The 18,558-nt window shown below is 46.5% G+C and overlaps 1 protein-coding gene across 1 annotated transcript in view; it reads left to right on the top strand.

The window, feature by feature from the left end:
• The first annotated feature begins 7,573 nt into the window (after window positions 1-7,573).
• Window positions 7,574-18,558, top strand: part of NPDC1 (neural proliferation, differentiation and control 1) — a 50,728-nt gene continuing 39,743 nt past the window's right edge. The window contains exon 1 of the mRNA XM_081847794.1: window positions 7,574-7,743. Within this exon, the coding sequence (XP_081703920.1) occupies window positions 7,683-7,743 (61 nt within the window). The 5' untranslated portion in view covers window positions 7,574-7,682. The remainder of the gene's footprint in view (window positions 7,744-18,558) is intronic.

Genomic DNA, 18,558 nt, shown 5'->3' with positions numbered 1-18,558 from the left:
AGATGCTTCAGGTTACAGACGCTTCAGGTCACAGACTCTGCTAACTCAGAAATAGTACCTCGGGTTAAGAACTTTGCTTCAGGGTGAGAACAGAAATCGTGTGGCAGTGGCAATAGCAGCATTGGGAGGCCCCATTAGCTAAAGTGGTACCTCAGGTTAAGAACAGTTTCAGGTTAAGAACAGATCTCCAGAACAAATTAAGTTCTTAACCCAAGTTACCACTGTAGTCTATTAAACATTAAAAGCTTCCCTAAACAGGACTGCCTTCAGATGTCTTCTAAAAATCTGGAAGTTTTCTCTTTGACATCTGGTGGGAGGGTGTTCCACAGGGCGGGTGCTACTACCGATAAGGCCCTCTGCCTGGTTCCCTGTAACTTGGCTTCTTGCAGTGAAGGAACCTCCAGAAGGCCCTCAGCACTGGACCTCAGTGTCCTGGCAGAATGATGGGGGTGGAAACGCTGCTTCAGGGATACTGGACCGAGGCCATTTAGGGTTTTAAAGGTCAGCACCAACACTTTGAATTGTGCTCAGAAACGTACTGGGAGCCAATGCAGATCTCTCAGGACCGGTGTTATGTGGTCTCGGCAACTGTTCCCAGTCACCAGTCTAGCTGCTACATTCTGGATTAGTTGTAGTTTCTGAGTCACCTTCAAAGGTAGCCCCACATAGAGTGCATTGCAGTAGTTCAAGCGAGAGATAACTAGAGCATGCACCACTCTGGCGAGACAGTCCACGGGCAGGGAGGGTCTCAGCCTGCGTACCAGATGGAGCTGATAAACAGCTGCCCTGGAAACAGAATTGATCTGCGCCTCCATGGACAGCTGTGAGTCCAGAATGACTCCCGGGCTGTGCACCTGGTCCTTCAGGGGCGCAGTTACCCCATTCAGGACCAGGGAGTCCTCCACACCTGCCCGCCTTCTGTCCCCCAAAAACAGTACTTCTTTCTTGTCAGGACTCAACCTCAATTGGTTAGCCACCATCCATGCTCCAACCACCTCCAGACACTCACACAAGACCTTCACCACCTTCACCGGTTCTGATTTGAAAGAGAGGTAGAGCTGGGTATCATCTGCATACTGATGAACACCCAACACAACCCCCTGATGATCCCTCCCAGCGGCTGCATGTAGATGTTGAAAAGCATGGGGGAGAGGACAGAACCCTGAGGCACCCCACAAGTGAGAGCCCAGGGGTCTGAACACTCATCCCCCACCACCACTTTCTGAACACGGCCCAGGAGGAAGGAGCGGAACCACTGTATGACAGTGCCCCCAGCTCCCAGCCCCTCTAGATGGTCCAGAAGGGTTTTATGGTCGATGGTGTCAAAAGCCGCTGAGAGATCCAGCAGAACTAGGAAACAGCTCTCACAAGGCTTTGTCCCTAGCCTTGGTTGGTTTCACTCATCCAAGCAACCTGTCCACATCCTTGGAGGTAACAGATTGGAATTGATCCCACACAACTTGACTAGACAGGACTCTAGACCTCTCCTGAGTGGTTGCTGAACAACTCCCAGCCCTGCTCCCATGGTGGAGTCTACCTCTTCCCAAATCTGAGCGACTTTATGTGCAAAAAAATTTGCAAAATCATTGCAGGAGATCATGTGGCCCATACTCGGCCCCGATGTAGCAGGTGGTTCCGCTAAATTGCGAACCACCTGAAAGAGTCTCCTGCTGCTGTTTTCTGCAGATGCAATAGAGGCGGTGAAGAAAGTCCTCTTCACTGTCGCTGTCGCCACTTGGTAGGCTCGACACTGAGCTCTAACCCGTGTCCGGTCAGCTTCAGAATGAGTTATCTGCCACCGTCACTCTAGCCGTCTCAGTGATTGTTTCATTGCCCTCAGATCCATGGAAAACCATGGGGCTGTCTGGGCTCCATGCAATCGGAGAGGGCGCTTTGGAGCTAAACAGTCGATAACCCTGGTTAACTCCACATTCCAGCGGGTCACCAAGGAATCAGCTGAAAGGCCATCAACATGGGATAAAGCATCCCCTACCACTCTCTGGAAACCATTTGGATCCATTAAGTGGCGGGGGCGGACCATCCGAATCGGTCCCACCTCCCTGCAGAGGGGAAGGGTCGTGGAGAAGTCCAGTTGCTCTAGGAAGTGATCTGACCATGGCACTTCTTTACTTTCGTTTTTACTTAGTGTCAGATCACCAACATCCATAGAGGTGAACACCAGGTCCAAGGCATGAGTTGGGCCAGACTTATTCAGGGACAGCCCCATGGAAGCCATGCTTTCCATGAAGTCCCAAGTGGTCCCTTGTAAGGTTGTGTTGGCATGAATAGTCCTCAAACTATGACTAAACCTGCCTCCTCGGTAATGACATGGTCTGGTCTTAGCTTAACTCCTCCTCCTACCTGTGATCACTGAGATCGGTTGTCCCAGTGCATCCTCCACTGTGGAACCTACCCCACCCATTTTGTTGGCTGGGACCCACTCCCAGGCAGCCCTGACCCCCCCCCTTAAGAACAAAATAATACCTAAAACAACAACAACAACAGCAACACCACACACACACACACACACACACACAATAAAACAATACAAACCAAAAACAGTAAAAATTACAAACATACCAAAATTAAACACATTCCCAAACTAAACATCCATCCCACCCCCCACACCAAAACCAAAAATTTTAAAGGGGAAAAAAGAAATTTTAAAAACATTTTTAAAAGAACTCTGCGCTGTTCTGAGTCCTCCTGGGCAGCAGCGGCGGCAGCAGCAGCCATCTTTATGATGCCTGTCAGGCCCCGCCCTGGGCCAGGTGGTGAGTGGCAGGAGCGGGGCCCTCAGGCACTCAAGCAGGGGAGTCCTCCTGGGCAGCAACAGCAGCAGCAACAACTGTCCCTGATAATATTTGGTTGGCAAAATGGATCACAAAGTTTAGAAAATATCCCATGGATTTTGAAAGAGAGCTATGCTTCAGTTCGTGCCCATGAATCGGTTCAGGAATTAGTTCAACTGTGAACTGAAACGTATTTCCGCATCCTCTCCTAAGCAGATACCTTTTGCAATTTGCAAATGTGTAGTGGGGCATGCCCTGATTTGGGGTTTGCTCCTAAAATCCTCAGAATAGCTGAAGGGTGAAATGCAAAGTCCAAGTAGGTTCTCTTCAGGGCCCTGACCAGGGATTTGGGTTAGGGTATTATTCTGTAAGCTGGTGGTGCTAGAGGTTGAACCTGGAAACTTTGCCTGCAAAGCAGGTTCTCAACCACAGATCCTTCCCAAAGGCACATTCCTGCCAGGCAAATTGACCTGAAGGGGTTGCTTCCCCCACCCCTGGACCTGAGTCCCCTCACACCTCTAGCCAGGAGTACTACTAGGTACTCAGACATCTTGGGCCACAGGCCCTGGACACAAATTGTCAAATTCAGGCTGAATTTCAGATGGCAGAGGTGGAGGGGAATGCAAACTGTGGCTTTTGCTGCCAGGGTTTCCTCTGAGCTACGGGGTGCCTGCGGGATTTTCAGGACCCAGCACACTGCTTGTGCCAAACCCCACAATGAATCTAACACGTGTGTGTGTGTGTGTGTGTGTGTGTGTGTGTGAAATGTCCTCCAAAAGGGTTAAACTTCAACGGATTCCTCCTCCTCTCCTCAAACTGGGCGGGAATTATGTGGGTTTTTAAAACCCCACTCCTCAGCTGAAGGGCACTCAATGGCTTGCAATTCTGAAAGACACAACACACAAGGAAAAGGGGGTGAGGAGGGAGAAGGGTTGGAAACAAAAAGCAAACTTGTGCATCCGTTCTTACATTAACCAGTTCAGGTACCCTTATGGAATGGCTGTTGCTAAGAGACAGTTGAGGCAGGACAATGGAAAAATATTGGCTTACTTACTCATCTTCTGGCCTAATGGCAAATAATTCAGATCAGATCCCAGCCTCACAAAGCGGCTCAGAGCTAGAGTAGCTCTGGCAGTGCTGGTGGTGAGGGCTAAACTGGCACAAGGATGACTCCATTCATCCTTCATGCCCTGACCCTCTAGCGCGTGAATGCATCCACTACAAGCACCAGCAAACCATGCTATGCTGCTGGGCATGACTAACATAGGTCCATTTCCGTGGGTCTAGTTGGGGTGTCCAAGTTCACTTGCTTTCCTCTTCCCTCCCTATCCACTTTTCCTTTTGTGTTTCATCTTTTTAGACCGTAAGTCTGAGAGACAGGGACTGTTTTATCTCCACTGACCTATAAGCTGCTCTGGGTGACTTTCCTAACTGAAGTGCACAGTATAAATGCTTTGAATAAATAAAATAAAATTAAACAAAACAAAAAAGTGGGGGAAGGATGTCTCAGGATGACCTTAGCCTCTGGGCAGTGCGGCAATTGCTTTCAGGCAAATTTGAAACTTACAGTTAAGATGTAGTGAAGGATTTGTCCAGTTGGGCTTTAGGTACCTCTAGATCTGACGCTGGTGTGGAGGTTTTTGGCCATAAGATGGCATTGTTATGTTATGCTGTAGGAAAACGAACTGTGATTTAAGAATGGGCAGGCTCTACAATCTAGCGGTTTTCGAGTTGCTGCCAGCTCATATGTAGCAGGTATTCTTGTTTTAGGAGTGGGGTGCATTGTGGGTAACCATGATGGTGAAGCAATGTCCCAGCTTGCCTTTGATAGCAGAATGGTACCACTTTTCTAAATAAAAAACAATGCATTCCTTTTCTTAGTATTGAATTTGTTTTTATCTTGCCCTTCCAATGAACACAGGACAGTGAGGCTGGCTCACCCTCACCCCTCCATTTCATCATCACAACAACCCTGTGAGGCAGGTTCCTTAGGGTAACAGTGGCTGGTCTAAGGTCACCCAGTGAGCTCTGCAGCTGCGTGTGGCTTCGGATCTGGATGGCCACAGGCCTAGTCAATGAGACTGGCCAGAGTATGGTTACCAGACGTCCCTGTTTCCCGGGGACAGTCCTCAGATTTACAAATCTGTCCCTGGACAAAATCTGTCCCTGGAATGTCCCCAGATTTCATTTAATGTCCCCAGATTTAACGTATTTTTTGCTCTAAAAGACTCACTTTTTTCCTCCTAAAAAGTAAGGGGAAATGTGTGTGCATCCTATAGAGCGAATGCAGGATGCGCAGCTATCCCAGAAGCCAGAACAGCAAGAGGGATTCAGAATATTTTTTTTCTGTTTTCCTCCTCCAAAAAATACCACATTTTTCGCCCTATAGGACGCACTTTTTCCCCTCCAAAAATGAAGGGGAAATGTGTGTGCGTCCTATGGGGCGAATGCAGGCTTTCGCTGAAGCCTGGAGAGCGAGAGGGGCTTCCGGAGAGTTGCCTGAATGCTGACGCCTGGGTGCGCTGAGCTCAGCGTGCCCAGACTTCGCGCAGCTCTCTGCAAAGCACGGGAGCCCAGTGCGGAGAGTTGCCTGTTCTGGGGGCTGGGGTCGGGGGAAGCTCAGGTGCGCCTTATGGGACGGTGCGTCCTATAGGGCGAAAAATACGGTAGGTGCGTCTTGTGGTCTGGTGCGTCTTATAGAGTGAAAAATACAGTATATTTTAAGTGTTGTAGATTTAATAGTAGGGAATGGTTAAACGGCACAAAACACATCATATGGAGACTTCCAGCGAGGCAAAATGGCAGGCGCCACAGCAGCGAGCAGCTCCTGCGCTACCAGGCTGGCTCTGGGCTGCTGAGACTGCTGCTGCCATTGCCAAGGGGAAACCGGGGACGCCCAGTGCGTCAACTGGGGAAACCACTGAACACTCCTCATGACCCAAATCGAGCTGGGAGCGAGAGCATCTGGCCACCCAGCAGACTCCCCAGCGGTGCTCCAGGGCCAGGAAAACCCTGGAGCTGATGCAGGGAGAAGGAGGAGAGGAGAAGCAGAAGGAAGAGAGAGAAAGAGAAAGGAGAAAAAAGAGGGGAGCCTCGACCTTGCCGCGCCACTGCCGCTGAGGAGGAGAGGTAGGAGAGCACCGGGAGGGCAAGGACATGTGGCCGAGCCCAGGCCCGACCCGAGCCTACTCCATGGCGGCTAGCACTCCAAGAGAGCAGGCTGGGGCCCAGAGGAAGGCCGCGCGACAGAGGAGACCACAGAAGAGAAGATATTACTTCTTTTTTAAAAAAAAACACAACTTTTTTTAATAACTTTTTTTTCTCTGTTCAAAAAAAAAAAAAGTGTCCCCAGATTCTTTGAAAAAAATCTGGTAACCTTAAGCCAGAGCACAGGAGCCAACTTTTAGGGGCAGAGGGGTTTTCATGCCCACCCCAATAAAAGCCCCTCCCAAAGGTAATGGGCACTGCCATTCTAATGGTGTGTGTGCACTGCATCACATGACTGATTATGCAGGGTGGGTCTTACCTGCCCCCCCCCAATATTTTATTCAAGTTGGCACACACACAACCACAATTTTAAACTGTATTATTTTAAATTGTAGTACAGTTCCTAGCACTTTTAGGCCCCCATCCTATATAGACACACACCTAGAAGGAATTAAATCCACTGAACAAACTTATTTCTCAGTGGACATGAATAGAATTGCATTATTAGGTACTCTGTAATATACTAATTTTTAAACATCTGAATCATTAATAACAATGATTAATAATAATAATTATGGGACATGCTTCAGTATTAATCAACCAATAATCATTAATAACAACAGAATAATAATTAGAGTATTTCATTTTTATTGCTAATGACTAATAATTACAACAGTGCATGCTGTAGTATTAAATAAACCAATAATCATTAATAACAATAAAATAATAAGCGGAATATTGATTCTTATTATTCATGGCTAATAACAGCAGCAATAATTATTAATCACTGTAAGTTCGGGGGGGGGGTATTTCTTTTTTATTATCAGTGACTAATAATAATAATAAGAGAGTATGAATATTAACCAACCAATTAATAATTAACTGTAAGATGGTAAGGAGAGTATTTCATTTATATTATTTATGGCTAATAATAATTAAAAAGATGTTTTAGTATTAAATAAACCCATCAGCATTAATAGCAATAAAAAAGTCGTGCGGGTATTTAATGTATAGTATTAATGACTACTACTATTACTAATAAAAATAATAACAGATCATGCTTTAGTATTACGCAACTGACCATCATCAATAACTATGAAATAACGGTTACAGATAGGTAGCCGTGTTGGTCTGCCATAGTCAAAACAAAACAAAACAAATTCCTTCCAGTAGCACCTTAAAGACCAACTAAGTCAGTTCTTGGTATGAGCTTTCGTGTGCATGCACACTTCTTCAGATACGGCGAGAGTATTTTTTCTCTCCATCAGTACTACTAGATTATGCTTTGATATTATTGGCCAAACATTAAAAAAAAAAAACATGTCCCGGGGCTTAAGCGCCACCAGCGCGGCCAGGTGGAGGCGGCGGGGGCGGAGCTTTGCGCGCTGCGCTGGGCACCCGCCTCGCCCTTTCCCTCCTGCGTCCCGGGGCGATTGCGAAGCCCGGTTGCACCTGCGGCCACTCGCGGCTACGGCCAGGTGGGCGGCGCGGGGCGAAGCCTGCTGACCAAAGGAGGGCTGCCATTGGTCCCTCGCGCGCGCCCGCCCCCTCCCCGCCGGCTGGCCCCGCCCGGGCTCTGCTTTGCTCATGCCAGCGCAGCGCTGCTCCCTCGGCTCCCCTGTGCCGCATCGCCAAGCAGCCGCCGCCGTCGCCGCGATGCTCCGCCGGGCCAGCCGCTGAAGGATGAGCGCCGCTCCCTTCCTCCGCCTGCTGCTCCTGACGCCCCTCGCCTGGGGCCTCCTCAGTAAGCCCCCTCCCCCTCTGGGTCTCTCTCTCTCTCTCTCTCTCTGGGCCTCCCCCGCCTGCGGGCTTTCTCTCCTCCCGGTCGCTGTGCCCCCCCCCTGCACCCATCCCCTCCTGGATTTTATCTTCAGTCCTAATCTCCCCCACCATTACTTTTCCCCCTAGCCAGAATAACGCCCCCCAACCTTCCTCTTCGCCCCGCTTCACTTTGTCCTTCGCCCCCCTCCAAACCCCTTGTTCTCCTTTAGATACGCCCCCCCACCCGTCCTTTCCTTAATTAACATTTCTCTTACTAGGGTTCAATCCCATTCCTCCCCGCATTTCCTTCATGACCCCCCCCCCCGCTTTATTTTCCTAATGATTCTATTCCAAAACTTTAATTCTCTCCCCCTCCCTTCTACCCAACCCTGATTCTGTGTGGCTGACCCCACCCTGCCCGAATAATTTCCTCTTAGTTATGTGCTGCCATTTATGCACTTTGTTATTAGTGGGGGCTTGGGGGGGTATTCCACCGTTGGCAGTTCTTTCTGAGGTGGACTGGCTTATATTGGGGGCTGGGAGTTTAGCTGCAGGACTGGATAGCTCCTGCCAAAGTTATACAGTACAGTACAGTTGTACCTCTGGTTATGTACTTAATTTGTTCCGGAGGTCCATTCTTAACCTGAAACTGTTCTTAACCTGAGGTATCGCTTTAGCTAATGGGGCTTCCTGCTGCCGCCACGCGATTTCTGTTCTCATCCTGAAGCAAAGTTCTTAACCCGAGGTCCCATTTCTAGGTTAGCAGAGTCTGTAACCTGAAGGGTATGTAACCCGAGGTACCACTGTACTGATATGTGGCCTCAAGGCTGTTTCCTTGGTGTTGTTTTTAACAAGAGTGCTCTTATTGTGCCTTACTTCTTGGTCGATGTTTCTTGCATGTGTGTGGCCTTGGAGCATAAGCTCCTGCTTAGTGGTGGATTTCATACCCTGCCCCCACCCCACCCGTTGGTGTTCACTAAAGGAGAAAGGCTTCATTCCTTCCCACTCTGATGGACGGAGCACCTAAAACCATGTGTCATCCAGTAAAGAAATAGATTCTGGAAAACAGGGCCTCTTTTCTTGTTGTGCATAATGGGCAGGTAGCTTTTTTTGTTGCTAATTTACCATTTAATCTTGGTAAGGAATCAGACCCCTTTGTGCTGCAAATGCTGCAGCATAGCAGTCCTTTCTAATCTGGGGCACCTCCAGATGTTTTGCAGCACAAACCAGCATAAGCCTGATGGGAGTTGTTGTCCAACAGACCCGTAGAGCACCAGATTGGCAAAGGCACCACCTGCACATTCAGCCTCCTGGCAGCTGAGCTTGTTTTGCAACTTCTGACTCTCATGAATACAACCTTGGACACATCACATAAGTCACAAAGCTCATTGATTGATTGATTGATTGATTGATTGCCCAGATGCCCCAATAGCAGAGATGCTTCCTGCGTTCCCAGTTGTGTGTCAGGATTAGGGTTACCCAACCTTTGGAAGATGCTACATGCTGTTCATCTGCATGAGTTACTGATCCGCAGCAAAGGCTCCTGCAGAGAGACAGAGGGCAGCATCCTCTAAGGGAGGCCCACTGTCACCATCATTGCATTGGTGTGGCAGAATCAGCCATTTAGACCCCTTGAAGAGACTTGGCGTGATTGGAAGGAGGGGGAGTCAGAGCAGTAAATCTGCCAGGGTTGCAGTCTGCATCCTCTTTGGTGAGTGACTGATTGTTCTTGACTGTGAAAATTTAATGAATTCCTTTCTCACTGTGTGGAAGTTGTTGTGTAAGAGATGCAATAAACTTCCACCCTTCAGCTGTTTGGGTTTGTGGACTTTGTGAACTGTTTGCTGCCTTTACTCGAGGAAGCTGCCGCTCTCTTCAGATAGCAGCACAGCTCTTGACTTTCCTCAGTCAATGGATTGACACATCTTGACTTTTACCTGAAGTGGCTGGAAAACATTATCTCAAGAGGGGCGGCAGGATGCTAGAATCTTGCAGCGGCCCTTTTCTGTGGTAGCAATTGTGGATGTACTTCTCAGCTCTGTGAGGCATTCAGGTCAGTCAGTCAGTCAGTTTTATTGCACATAGCCAAAGGCTGCCGCAATGTACACAGAATCATTCAACAATTAAAATAAAATATACGGGATTGATACAAAAAACTTAAAACATTTATATTATGAAGACATTACCTACTCTAAACAGAGCTATAAAAGTACCTCAATATACAAGTTAAGACATTAAACAATAAAATTTATAAGCTAAAGGTATCACATGGCCACTAACATATTAAAAATGAATGTTAATTAATACAATGTGCAATTATATTCGGAGTTTGGTGATAAAGATTAAATATAGCTTGATGTAGACAGGGTCAAATAAATTCATCTCCTTTACAGTTGGTGGCTACCTTGGCTATATAATTTGCTCTAATTTTCCTAGCGGCAGTTGCAAAGAGTTCTACATGCCAGGTCACATACTTAGCTGTGTCTGCGAGGAGATATAAAATCATGTTAGAGGGATTCTGGCCAGGGGACCTTATCCTTATAGGTGCTAAAAATATTTCTCTTGCTTCATTATATAAGGGGCAGTGCAAGATATAATGCATAAGGTCCTCTACCTCAGGACACCCCCTAAATTGTGGATGTACTGCTCAACTCTATGAGGCATTTAGGCAGTGGATGTGGAAGACAGTTTAGAGCAAACGTTTTAGGTGTCCTCTTGGCTGTTTGGCCTTCATAATAATGCTGAGGCCATCTTTGCATCATTGAAGCACATAATTTTGAACAAAGCTGTTGCTGGCCTGGCATAGTGCAAAATTAAGAAGAGCTGCTGTGCTAAAATGTGGGATTGCTCTCTTGCAACTCTGGCCCTGGTCACACCATACAGTCAAGGCATTTAAAGCAGTGTGGAGTAGTGGTTAGACCACTGGGCTGTGACTCAACCATGAAGCTCAGTGGGTGACCTTGGGCCAGTCACTTCCTCTCAGCTGCACCTACCTCACAGGGTTCTTGTGGGGATTAAATGAGGAGGGGGAGGACCATGTACACCAACCTGAGCTCCTAGGAGGAAAGATGGAATGAGTATGTGCATGCAATAAATAATAAATAAATATGACGCCACATTAAAGAGTCTTCCTGCAAAGAATTATTGGAAGTGTAGTTTAAGAGTGCTTAAAATTGTTAGGAGCCCACTATATTCCCCTCACTGAACTACAATTCTTAAAGTGATTTAGCAAACAATCCCTCTTCCCATAGTCACTGCTGGCTTACACCATAAGGGAAATGGAGGAGGGGGGATTGTCCCCACTTTGCTATTTTAAACACGTTTTGCAAGCAGGAATTAAATTGCTTTAACTGACAGTTTGGCAAAAAGTGGGGGGGGGGGGTTCGGGAATCATTGACTTGTTGGCATGCATCCAGGGCTGCCTATCCTCTATGCAAAGAATTATGTGCCAAGAGAAACTGAATTCTGTGATGGGCAAAAAAATATGCAAATTTGTTTTGCCTAATTTATTTGGCTTCTACTGACTCTCATGGGGAAGAGAGAGATGGGATAAGTCTCTCTCTCTCTCTCTCTCATGCGCGCACACACACACACACACAGCAGGTAACCCTTCTCAGTTCCCCTCTTGCTCTTGAGGTTTTGCCAGGTACCTCCACATATTTTTCATTATTATATTTGCTGGTGATGAGGGACAGGACCTTGCCACTTTATTTGTCTTTTAAAAGTGAAAGCTGAAAATGCAATTAAAAAACAAGCAAGCAAGCAATTGGTGGGATTTCAAACCATCAATTAAGAGCCAGATTGTGGCCAGGTGCTATATGGGAATTGACTAATTTAAAGGGTCCTTAGAATCATAATAATTGGAAGGCGCCCAGAGGGTCCAACTCTGCAATGCAGGAGCAGGGGAAAGTGGAGCCCCAGCTGAACAGGGCTGCACAGATGTCCACTGAGACCTCAGCTGTGGGGGTTTGTCATTGTGGAAACGCTCTGGAGAATTTAGCCCCAAGTTAAGCATTGTGCAGATTTGCTGTTCTAATTCCAGGTTCCAAGCAAAAATAGTCTCAGAAGTCACTCATATTCAGTAGAGCAAAATGCATGCAGAGCTGGTCATATCTTGATGACACTTTGCCAGCCCTAAATCAGTTTTGAAAATGATGAGTTAGAGTTATTAACATAATTATTCTTGGGAAGCTAAATAGGTATAGCCTTCCTTAGCTTGAAGGCGTTTGGCTGAGCATATCTGGGACGCATCTATTCTCCACCCACTTCCATTCCAATTTCACAGTAATTGATAAGACTGTAGCTTAATGGCTCGGTTTTACACCTGTGTCCATGTACTAAATCACACATTCAGAATAAGAGTCTTTAATGGCCTGAACCACTTCAGAAGAGCAATTGTGTTCGTTCCTTTTTTAAAAAGTCCATGCTTATAGAAAGCTAGTTCATCAGGGAAGATAATATTTCTTTCCCACTCCTTTATGTGATATTTCTACATGCAGGAAGTGCATATTGGTGCAGTGTAAAGTGATAATTTAGAAAGGACCCTCCTGTTTACATTTTATTGAGGGGAAACTTTGCAAGTACTAATCAATAATGCATGCATTATTTTAGGTATGCCCATAAGGGGCCATTTGAATGGCGTCCATATACAGGTCACTATTTGAAACCTGAGCTGGTTTGAAACCATTTTGCCTATTAGTATCCTACTTCCTGTGAAAGGACACTCTGGTAACCATGATTTGGGTGAAGGAGTTGAGATATTAGTTTTAACATCACAGCTGATGACATGCCTTACTGGTTTGTTTATTTTTAGTACATTTGCTTTTCATATGTGTTTTGATACATTTATTCCCAGTCCCCCCCCCCTACCAAGATTCTCAGGGCAAAGTGCGTGGTTTTTCATCTTCTCTCAATCTCGATTTCATATTCTCAGCAACCCTGCGAGGTAGTTTATGCTGGCAGAGAGTGATTGGCCCAGTTTCAGCCAGTGAGCTTCATGGCTGAGTGGGAGGGTTGAACCTGCCTTTCTCCTGGGCCATGTTGTTGTTGTTGTTTAGTCATTTAGTCATGTCCGACTCTTCGTGACCCCCTGGACCAGAGCACGCCAGGCACTCCTGTCTTCCACGGCCTCCCACAGTTTGGTCAAACTCATGCTGGTAGCTTCGAGAACACTGTCCCACCATCTCGTCCTCTGTCGTCCCCTTCTCCTTGTGCCCTCCATCTTTCCCAACATCAGGGTCTTTTCCAGGGAATCTTCTCTTCTCATGAGGTGGCCAAAGTCTTGGAGCCTCAGCTTCACGATCTATCCTTCCAGTGAGCACTCAGGGCTGATTTCCTTCAGAATGGAGAGGTTTGATCTTCTTGCAGTCCATGGGACTCTCAAGAGTCTCCTCCAGCACCAGAATTCAAAAGCATCTCCTGGGCCATGGATGGGAAGTTTCCAGATGTTGCTGGACCCATCAGCCCCAGAAGCCAAGATGGCCAATGGTCAGGGATGATGAGAGTTCCCCATCACTATCCTAGGTGGTCTGTCCATCCAGGCACTGCAGTTGTCTTCTGTCAGTTCCCCACCCGCCTCCCTGCCAGCACTGCTTCCCTTGCAGCATTAGTGCCGCACTGGACGGCGCAACAAAGGTTGTGTGCCTGGAGGTGGTATTCTCAGTATTTTGGGGCTGCGCCGCAGGCGTCTGCTAAGAGGGGTGTGGCGGTGTTGTGGGGAAAGTCTGTTTGCTGTCCATTCCTGGGTGGCACAGCCCATTGAGTCAAGGTGCCATGGCTGCAGGCAAGGGTGGCACCAAGTGCAGCTGTAGCAAATAGAATGCTTCTGAACCTTCTGAACAGCTATAGTGATTCACTGCCCTGTCAGGATCAGCTCCGAGGATACTCCCCCTTGCAGGGAGGACCAGCGTAGTTGAAAACATCAGGAGGTCACCAGGCTGACATATGGTGATGCTGTGCAAATTGAGCACATAGAACAGTGGTTCTCAACCTGTGGGTCCCCCGATGTTTTTGGACAGCAATGCCCATCACCCCTGAGCTCTGGCCTTGCTAGCTAGGGGTGATGGGAGTTGTAGTTCAACAACATCAGGGGACCCACAGGTTGATAAAGGCTGACCTAGAACAAGGGTAGGCAACCTAAGGCCCAGGGGCTGGATCCGGTCCAATCATCTTCTAAATCTGGTCCGCAGACAGTCGGGAATCAGCATGTCTTTACATGAGTAGAATGTGTCCTTTTATTTAAAATGCATCTCTGGGTTATTTGTGGGGCATAGGAATTCGTTCATTCTCCTGCCCCCCAGCAAAAATATATTCTGGCCCCCCACAAGGTCTGAGGCACAGTGGACCATCCCCCTGCTGAAAAAGTTTGCTGACCCTGACCTAGAACTTCAGATAATATCAGAAGAAAGGGGGTTGGGGAGACCATTTCCCATAAACAAACTGTAATAATTTATTTCCCAACTGTACGATATGTTGCTTGATTGCGGTCTCCACTGGATGGATAAGCTGTATGTTCAGTTTAGTTTTCAAAAGGGTGTTTTGATTTTTAGCACTCTTTGCTTGTTTCCTGATCTTCTAGTTAGCATCCTCTCGGGTCTGAGCAAGAAGCAAATGAGATTTATGAAGCTGAGTCTTGTGGGCGGACTGAATGGGCTCTCAAAACAGTTGAATTTTGGGTGGAAGGGAAATCTGTTCCAGGGCTGTAGCTCAGCAGCAGAGTGCCTGCTTGGCATGCAGAATGTCCCAGGTTCGCTCCCTGGCGTCATCCTTCTATGCTGAGGGAAGATTCTTGTCGGAGTCCCACAGAGAGCCACTGCCAGTTCATATGGCCAGAAATGAACTAGGTGGACTAGTGGTTGGACACCATATGAGGTAAATTCATACATTTCCAGCGAGAAGAGGGTTAGGGCCAAGCAGTTCACAAATTCTGATCCTGGTGAACATCCACCAGCACTTTACTGCAGCTTTCTCCTAATAAACACATTTTTGTATGCAGTGCTGACAAATCTTTGCAAGCAGTTTCCTGTAAAATAATGCATTTCTGCATGTTCTTTTCACCAATGTATCAATTTTTAGGTATGTCATCTTAGCATGTTTGCACCCATTTTTTGTTTGGAGGACATCACTGCAACATTCAGAGAAATGTGATTTTCAAAGAATTATTATGACTCTGAGTGTTTAAAGCCCTTTGCGTAAAACCTAGATATACATATATATATATGTATATATACATATATGTTTAATCAGGCTGCTGCTTTGATGGTACTGGCCTAGATAACTTAGAGTCCTCCCTGTGAATAAGGAAACGGGCAGATGTTTCTTTACGCTTATCTGGATTTGAACATTGCGGGTTGCCAAACCTGCTTTTCCTGAAGCATTTCACAGGAGGCCAAAGGTCTGCAGCCAGAGAAATGCGTCCTGGGCTTGCATGTGAGTGACACAATTTGAGGACAAGGAACATGTGTTGTTATTATTATTAATGGCTGTGGTTCAAGTGCTGCCTCTGTGCTTGGCCCTGGCCTGCAGTATCCTGATCACCTGGTTCAGGGTGATGGGGAAGAAGGGGCCCAGACCTTGCAGAAACAGAATCTCTTTGCTAAGTCCATTGAGGGGCCAATGGGAGAGGAGTGAGAAGTGGAGTGGAGGCTTTGCGCTCCCCAGCTGAGCTGCCACATGCCACTCCTACTCGTGTGCAAGCAGGAGCAAAGCAGGGATCTCTCAGCTGGGAAGCACCAAGCCTCCACTTCTGAGAGATCCTCAATGGAAAGTGTGACAGAGCCTGCACCTCCCCAGCTGAGCAGCCCCAATCCAACTCCTGTTCCCGTGCAAGCAGCAACGTTGCCTAGCAGAGCATCCCGATCCCACTCCTACTTGCCTGCAAGTAAGAGCAGACCAGTATAAAGTAAGCAGCACATAAGCAGCACACAAAACGCTACCAAGCCATTCTACGTCCTAAATCTTATATTAATAATCCAAAAACTGAGAGAGCTATGTACAAGATCTACTACAGAAGCCACAAACAGAAAACTCATTCAAATTGTGTCCAAAAGGAAGAGTCAGTCTTTAAAGTTCCTTTAGCCAGGCTCCTGTAGATAGCAACAAAGGTAAGTTTGATCAAATGAAGCGTCAGCGATGTGTGGCACTCACAATGGAAGTTATACTCAGAACAGAGCACGTTTGGCTCCCCTTCTAAACTAAAATCTCAGTATTCAGGTTAAATGGTCATGTTGGCACTTTGCGATATATAAGTGGGTGTTGAGTTGCAGCTTGGGCACTCGCTCTCTAAGGCTCGCCAACACTGCCCTAGCTAAAAAGCCCCAAATGTGGAAAGGTTGAAGGAAGTCACTCTTAAAAATAATTTGTGAAACATTAAGTGGAATATTACAGTTTGTTTTGTATTTTGATTAATGTAACCCAATAAAAATTATGCATGGGGAAAAAAAAAAAGCCCCAAATGTTGTGACCTTTCCTCATTGGGGAGTTGTTGCAGCTTCTTAATCGTTCTGGTGTCTCTTTTCTTCCTGGACTTTGAGATGAGCCTTGCAGTCCTTGCTCTGACATCAGGTGAGCAGGGGGAAAGTAACATGGCTTTTTCTGTGTTGGCTCCGCGGTTGTGGAACTTGTTGAGATCTTCCAAGCTCTCTCCCTCTTTCCACCTTCAGCTGGATGATGAAGTCTTTCATTTTAAAGCCAAGCTAGCTTTAAATAAGTGACCTGCTACATTTGTTGTTCCTTCAATGACGTTTTGCATTCTGCTGTATCATTGTGTTTTAATGGATGTTTGGTTTTATTGATTTTGTTATATTATATTTAAAAACTGGGTTCGTTTTGGATAGGACAATGGGTCTGCAATATTAAAGTGAAATGAAATGGATATTTTAAGCAGAGGATTGAGCTGGGCATCTGCAGGCAAACAGGATTATGGGCCCATCAGCCCAGGTCTCTGGCCTGTCACTGTCTCTGTGTTTCAGCCAGCCATTTGGCACCGGGAATTTGAACCCAATACTTTCTCGCAGGCTCTGCTGTTGAGCTGTGGGGCTTTACCTTTCAAGTGTGCCAGATCCTCATTTTCCTCCTCCAGACTTTTTTTCCTGTTAACTGAATGCAAAATTTTGGGGGCAAGGATACAGACCAGTGAAGCGCCTTTAATCTAAACCTCTGCAGTGTGTTTGCTTCTGCTACCCCTGGCTGTAGGAAGGAAGGAGGGGGGAAATCCTGGACCTATTATGAACCAGCATGGCCAGGGTGGGGGTGGCCAGGATTAAGAACGGGGAGAAATTCAATTAAGTTCACATTGAAAGGCGAACCTACCTAAATCACGCATTCTGAAATGATATGAGAATGAAACAAAGTTCACCCTTCTCCAATTTTTGCACTGCTGTTCTGCAGCCAAGTAACATGAAAAGAATTGCACATAGTGAAATATCCATAAAATGCATATTTTATTGTAAATATCATGTGCAGATGCATTATTTTAGAGGAAGTTTCTTTACAAATGAGTGTATTAGTGAGATGATGATAATAATTAATAATTATAATTATAATTATAATTATTATTTATTTATACCCCGCTCATCTGGCTGAGTCTCCCCAGCCACTCTGGGCGGCTCCCAATCAAGTGTTAAAAACAGTACAGCATTAAATAATAAGAACTTCCCTAATAATAATAAAAATAAATTTGCACTAAAATGCTTATAGATTTTCATGAGCACTTTTTTTCAAAAAATCACAAACTATGTAACTTTTATGTTGTAAACCAGAGCTTTCCAAACTCTTCATGTTGGTTACAATGCTTTTGTAGACATGCACCATATTGCTACACAGTAATTCAGTTTTACTAGCAAACCAGAGGTTAAACTAACCCCTTTTCAGCCCCTGAAGGAGCGTGGGGAGCATTTGCACGACACACCTACACACTGCAGCTGGCACACTAGTGTGTCGTGACATTCAGTTTGGGAAGCTCTGCTGTAAATGAAGTTTATAAATTTAATAAATAAACGGGAGAATTGAACTTTAAATTGGAAAAATGAGAACCCGGGGGAAACTTGAAATTTGCAGCATCTCCCAACCCTGGTCAGGATAGCCTAGCCCAGGTGTCCCCAACCTGCGGCCCTCCAGATGTTTTGGCCTACAACACCCATGATCCCTAGCTAACAGGACCAGTGGTCTGGGATGATGGGAATTGTATTCCAGAACATCTGGCGGGCCGAAGGTTGGGGATTCCAGGCCTAACCCAGCCTCCATCAACCTGGTGCCTTCTGGATGTTTTTGACTACAACCCCCAAAGGCCTCAGCCAGAGTGGTTGTATGATGCTGTGGCTGATGGGAATTATAGTCTAAAACAGCTGGAAGGCACCAGGTTGGTGAAAGCTGGATGGCCTAGTTAATGCCTCTTAAAATATCTGTTCCCCTTTCCCCCGTGCAGCTGCCTCATTTGATTAGGTGAGCTGATTTGACATGGTGGTTGAGAGCATGAGCAATGAGTGGGAAGTTGTGGGCTACAAACTCAGTATACTAGCACAGGAGGTGTCCTGACATATTACAATCTTCATTAGTAATATAATGATAACCATGCTGATCTACCCTACCGGGGGCTGGTTGAGACTGATTTAAGTAAATATTTATATCCCACCTTCATAGTGCTTACACCCCACTTGAGGTTTCAAACGATAAGATTTTCTTTAGCAGCCTTTCTCAACCCTGGGTCCCCAGCTGTTGTTGGAATACAGTTCCCATCATCCCTGACCACTGGTCTTGCTAGCTAGGGATGATAGAAGTTGTAGTCCAACAATATCTGGGG

The sequence above is a fragment of the Podarcis erhardii genome, assembly GCF_964252035.2.
Source record: "Podarcis erhardii genome assembly, chromosome: Z".
Lineage (NCBI taxonomy): Eukaryota > Metazoa > Chordata > Lepidosauria > Squamata > Lacertidae > Podarcis > Podarcis erhardii.
The sequence above is the reverse complement of the archived record's forward strand: the minus strand, read 5'-3'. Positions and strand labels throughout refer to the sequence as shown.